At 34.8% G+C, this 6497-nt stretch overlaps 1 protein-coding gene across 1 annotated transcript; it reads left to right on the top strand.

Moving 5' to 3' along the window:
- The first annotated feature begins 554 nt into the window (after positions 1–554).
- On the top strand, positions 555–1349 carry LOC139498160 (uncharacterized). The gene has a single exon (XM_071286494.1). It carries the CDS (start codon positions 639–641, stop codon positions 1242–1244), a length of 606 nt encoding a protein of 201 aa, XP_071142595.1. The 5' UTR covers positions 555–638; the 3' UTR covers positions 1245–1349.
- Positions 1350–6497: the final 5148 nt, after the last annotated feature.

Below are 6497 nucleotides of genomic sequence, written 5' to 3'. Positions count from 1 at the left end.
CTAGTTTATGGAGAGGACCGTTTAAGATTATATCAAAAATATCAGATGTCACATATAAGGTTAATTGTGGGCGACAAAAACGTCCACAAGTTATACATGTGGATCGCATGCGTCAGCGATCAGCACAAGTTTTAACGGGAGAAAAGCCTGAAGACATTCCAGGTTATAGAAACGTAGGAGTACAAGTAGAAAATTTCACGTTTGAAACTTGTGAGAATGATATAGGAGACGATATTGATTCAATAGTGGAAGTACCGAGCAAAGAAACAAGGAGTAGTGATTTAAGAAAACCTGAGGAGTTTTCAAATCCTGTACCAAGTTCGGTATCAGGAAGGCTTAGGAAAAAGCCACAATGGATGAAAGATTATGTGAAATAGTAGACGAGCTAGTATACCTTTCATAGTTAAAGAGAGAACATAACTAGATATTTTAGTATAATGTATATTGCTGTAGATATTTTATAGTATAAGTTTATATATATAGTTTAAGCTAAGTGTAGCATAACTTTTATCCTATTGTTTTATTTTATACTTTCAGAAAAGGAAGGGAAAAAAAAGATAAGCAATATGCCAAAAATAAAGACTACACCTAGGAGCCAACTTCAAAAGTGTCCCTGATGCCCTTACAAGACACTGGATATGGATGACCTTAAGGAGCATTTGGTAGAGTGTGGTATGAGTGCTATGAATAAACGTTATACATGCACAGAAGTAGGGTGTTCATATATGAGCAACAAAGTCAGTAACGTAAAAAGACATAAGAAAGTGCATGTCAAAGATGAACCAAAAGGTGCAGACATAGTACCTGACATAGACTTGTCATCAGATACAGATGAATGCCTCAGGAAAGATCCGGGACAGATAATTGGTCCAATTAGTACAGGAGAAGAAACCAATTCAGATGAAAATAACAATGAAGATCAGACCAATAAGATTGATCCTATAACTGAAGCAACTAAGAAAGTTAAGGAAGATAACGTAGGTCAGTTAATAGAAGGGATGAAACAGGCTGACAATGCAGCTGTACAGGAAAACAATAAGGAAGTTAAATCTTCTCTTATAGTTAGGAAGGATGTAGAAGTTGGTAGAATAATAAGAAAGCCGACAAAACCCATCATAATGGCAACAAAGAAGAGACCTTTTCATGGTCTTTCATCTACAGAAGCAAATAAATTGAGTCCGAAGGATTTAAGACATGTGATACCAAGAGCCCTACAAAAGTTGTTAATAGCGGTAAAGGAGTAGAGATTGGAACGCCGGCATCTGCTTTAACAACTGTTAGAAGAACAGTTACCACCAAAACAACATACGAGGAAAACGGAAGAAATGTGGAAATAATTGAGGTAGTTGAACAGGTCCTTTAATTAAGCGACCAATACAGTAGTGATTAACACTTTATTGAAGCAAGGTATGCTTAACGGATAAAGTACATTTTGAAAATGAATAAATATATCAAAACATGTATTAATTTTATTTTATAAATATGTATGTGTCCGGTCGGATTGGGGACGTTAACTCCAAGGCTGGTGTACATTGAATGTCACACTTTGTGCACCTTAAAGATCCCTTTGTAGCAGCAGTGTCTTTTGGCATCGTGTTCGATAAGAGTAGGCTTCTTGTGAGCCGCTACATAGGCAAAATTATTTCACACCGGTTATTTGGTTATATCAGTATTTCCTGTGGCAGTTAAAATTATTGGATTCTTATATCATCATTTGATCATTATCCCTTATATTATAAGGAAATGAATGTGTCGCAAATTTGTTAAAGTTGGAAAATGTATTTTTAAGAGTGCAGAAGGTAATCCCTGTTAAAGGAATAATTCTGTCTTTACTAAGAAAATTCTTTTCGACTGACAACAAAATGCGAGGACGCATTTCTCGGAGGCGTGGGTAATGTGACGAAAGGCTTTGGGACGACTATGCATTAACAAGGCTGAAGTCAGTAGTTACTGTCCCCTTTCCTATTTGAACCCTAAACATCAAAACATTGGAATTAAAAGGTACAGTTACAATTTCTTTATTTGTCTTAATACTTACTGTAGCAGGAACAATTCTGCCTAAGATTCGGGGATGCGGACCACAGCTAATTCTAGTTTGTAAACTGATGTGTGCAGAAAACGACTGATGCCAAAAGTGATGCGCTATAATATATCTAAGTAAATGAAAACCAAAAACTGAAAACAATATATAATTTAATCAATAAAGTACAACTTTTATTATCATATGCCAAAAGTAAATAGAAATGGAGCAATCAATACGATTTCAATGTATCATACTAAGGAGGCATGTAGCAAATACACTAACCTATTGGATACTTGGTTGGAAAGCCTGGCTTTCCTTGGTTGGACTGAATGTCAGTCCTCAGAGGATTCAAAATCAGAATCTAAAACTAGTTATATAAAATATATAAATTTCTCACAGAAGGTAACCAAAGAATTTGCAACGATGCAAATATTAAACTTTACAATTTAAATAAATATCTTTAACCAATGAATTAAAATAGCAAAAGCTATGTAATTTAACAAATATATCCTTAATAAGCTTCATGTAAATTAATTAACAATGAAATACCTCAAATATGAAATTTAGAGTTTTACCAAAGGGAGCTAAAATTTAACTAATAATTCTGTCTGCTACATTCCTCCCCCCTAAGACAAACAATAAATTTCATCAATTAAAGTCTGCAAACTGAAATGTCTATCAAATTCATGTACCTGCATCAATACGCATGCAAAATCCAAATGTCAGGATCAAACATTAAATCCAAAATACATCAGTTAAAGTTGAACCACGAGAATGTTCAAAGAGACCGCTACACCAGTCTGATACCCTCCTCCTCCCTTTGAAAACAAATGTATATGAAATAACATTTGACGGTGAAATTTAACAAAAGTCCATGAACGTTCATCAGATTAAATGTCTTTCAAGCAAATGTAAAACTATCACTTTTAGATAAATGTCACTGTATAACACAAACACACATTGGCATTAGGTTCAAAGGATAACGGACGCAACTTGAGGTCTTCTTTGTAAGTAGGCTTCAGAATCAGTGGTACGGCACATATAGGGTAACGGCACAGCTAATGTTGAAATCCATGAAAAGTTGTACCAGTCAATGTCCACCAATGTCGATCTCACAGTGGCACATTTGACGTGTACCACCGGGTTCTATTACTGCACTCCAACGTTGTTGATAACGGTAACACAGGCGTTGTGCCACCGGAGATGGATCGGGTCCATCTGTATGCAAGGGTCTTAAAATAAAGTTGGACGATGCCCAGCTTTATAGCAAGGTTCTAAATAAAATGGGCGATGCCCAAACTTTACATGGTACCAAATAATGGATCAGATCCATCTGTATGAACTAGAAGTGTTCCTAACTTCAAGCTTTACGTTCACTCTATTGGTTTCTGCCATGACAAAAGTCAAGAAGTCGGACTCTCATAAACTCCCTAAATACTGAATATTTAGCTAGAGATTACAATCCAGACAAACGAGCAACAACTCATAAAACAAACCAATTCCTACTAATACTAGCTAACGGGCTACACTTCAAACTACACAGAAGATCAGCCATAATTAAAGCCAGTAATGAAAATGAAAAATAAAACCAGTTGGGATGTGTAACATCCCTCCCTTGGAAAAAGAAAAACCAAACAGCCGAAATTGAGGCGTGTGACACCTATGAGTATATTGAAATAAATATAAGTTAAAACTATATATTTACAACACAATGTAAAAACAAACATTAAACAAAGGTAACACAATCTGAACTACAATAATCGTTCTTCAACATACCGTCTAATGCTGAGGGCTTGACTTGACTATCTGCAGACCTGTCATCTCTAGCATGAGCTATAAAAGACGCATTTGAACACTTAGACCTGACATGACCTAACTGATGACATTTAAAACACCTCTTAGTTTTACGTTTCCTTCGTGACCTCAATCGCCTCCTCAATATACTAATTAAAGTTTCAAAACTCGTGTGAACAGTATTACAACAAACTGAACTTTTTGTCTCATCAATAATCTCACGATCACCAGAAAAATGAACAGCTTCATATTCAATAGCTAGTGATAAAGCCTCATCTAAACTATGAGGATGCTTAAAAGTGACAAATTTAGCCATCTCAATATTCAAACATGATGTAAATACGACAGTAAAATATTCATCTAAATCTGAAAAATTATCAGGATAAGCCTTATGAGCAAGTATCTTGAAACGCTGACCAAATTCTGAAATTGTTTCATTTTCCTTCAAACTACAAACTCGCAGTTGAAATTTAAAATATGCCACCCTCTCCTTAGGATTGAATCTCTGAATGAGAACATTTTTCAAGCAGTCATAATCATATAACTGTTGCCTTTTTAAGAACCGTAAAATAGTTTGAGCATCGCCTCTCAAATTCATTATTAACTGACATGCCATCTCAAATTGATTCCACTTATTCCAAAGAGAAACTGTCTCAAAGTGAACAAAATAATCTGTTATATCAATGCTGATACCATCAAACAAACAAGGTTTTTCTTCAAACCTAATCATAACTGAATAAACATTTACAAAATAAACCAAACTATGAAAATTAAATACCCCAGGAACAACTATGCAAAACTGCTCTGATTAGGACTGTCATATCCAATGGCACCAAACATTGACTCAAACTTCTGCTCCATTTCTTATAAATTTTGATCAGTTACAAACCAGAAAAAGTTGCTTTATAACTCTGCACCCCAAATGTAACAGGAACAATTCTGCCTAAGATTCGGGGATGCGGACCACAGCTAATTCTAGTTTGTAAACTGATGTGTGCGGAAAACGACTGATGCCAAAAGTGATGCGCTACAATATATCTAAGTAAATGAAAACCAAAAACAATATATAATTTAATTAACAAAGTACAACTATTATTATGCAGAGCCAAATGTATGTAGAAATGGAGCTTTCAATGACTTCAAATTATCCTTACGAAGGAGGCATGTAGCAAATACACTAACCTATTGGATACTTGGTTGGAAAGCCTGGCTTTCCTTGGTTGGACTGAATGTCAGTCCTCAGAGGATTCAAAATCAGAATCTAAAACTAGTTATATAAAATATATAAATTTCTCACAGAAGGTAACCAAAGAATTTGCAACGATGCAAATATTAAACTTTACAATTTAAATAAATATCTTTAACCAATGAATTAAAATAGCAAAAGCTATGTAATTTAACAAATATATCCTTAATAAGCTTCATGTAAATTAATTAACAATGAAATACATCAAATATGAAATTTAGAGTTTTACCAAAGGGAGCTAAAATTTAACTAATAATTCTGTCTGCTACATTACCTTAAACTTCATCGTATTAATAAGTTGCATTTTATTAAAGTTACAGTGAGGTTAATCATTTGATAACTTGCATTATTTCGGACTACATTCTACTTTCCAATTCAAGTAGTCATGCATATCTCCGACTATTTCATGAACTGGCAAATGAGTTAACTTGTATGAAGAATCTTCAGTGTGAGATGTAATAACAATATAAATGGTATTTTTATGGTCATCGGGTTCCGTAATATCTTCCTTGAGATGAGATATTATCGTTTCATAACTTGACGTCCCTTGTAACTATGATATGCTCAATATGGCACAGTCCAATAAAGGTAGACTCATCCAGGGTTGATACACCCTCGTTACTAGGCAATATTGGATAATGGTATTGTCCAAGACTGGTATATCCCAATTATCCAGGGGTATATAAACAGCCGTCAGCAGTCAGTCAGGGTCGGTATTACGATCAGATCACACGTATAAGTGATAGGATAAATACCTGCTTATTGTTCCAAACATTGGATTCACTGCTCAAGTGTTTCCAATAACTGAAACTTAGTAGAAAAATTATCTTAAGCTGTAAGTGAGCTGTATCGAGAGAAACGGAAGAGCTAGAGAGCTAAGAGAGCTTTGTTGATTGAAAGATATAGCGGAAAGAGCGGCAATATTGTGAGCCAGTGGAGCTACAGCGCTAGTGAGTCTGTTGAGCTAAGAGCTACAGAGCTAGTGAGCAAGTAGATCTTGCTATTTAATTGACCTATAGAGTCAGTAAGCCAGTAAGGCTGAATAATCATTGAGCTGGAGGAGCTTTAATGAGCAGAGAGAGAGTAAGAGAGAAATTATAAACAATAAGAAAATATACAAGTCTCAGATCTCGAGAATCAACTCGGGTACGGACCCCAGACACGTTACAGTATTTTTTTATCAATAGGATAATTATCATTATCTTCCGCAAAGAAGAATATTTCCTATCCTCTGATATTTACATATATCTGCTTCAATACAATCTAGGATATCTTTATCTAGACCCTTGGTGTATGCTGACCCACTAGGTGGATAATACACACTACAAATATATGAATCATTGTCAAAACCAAAACAAAATCCATATCAAGTTTAATCCATTGATAGTCTGGATTAGTATTTTTTAATATTTTAACATGAGTTTTCTCAAAATT

This window comes from Mytilus edulis, chromosome 12 (genome assembly GCF_963676685.1).
Source record: "Mytilus edulis chromosome 12, xbMytEdul2.2, whole genome shotgun sequence".
Classification (NCBI taxonomy): domain Eukaryota; kingdom Metazoa; phylum Mollusca; class Bivalvia; order Mytilida; family Mytilidae; genus Mytilus; species Mytilus edulis.
Note: the sequence above shows the minus strand (reverse complement) of the source record. Positions and strands in the feature narration are given on the sequence as shown.

Bases quoted from the DNA above. Each gene is read 5' to 3' on its own strand.
- LOC139498160 (XM_071286494.1), top strand. From the start codon at position 639: ATGGATGACCTTAAGGAGCATTTGGTAGAGTGTGGTATGAGTGCTATG.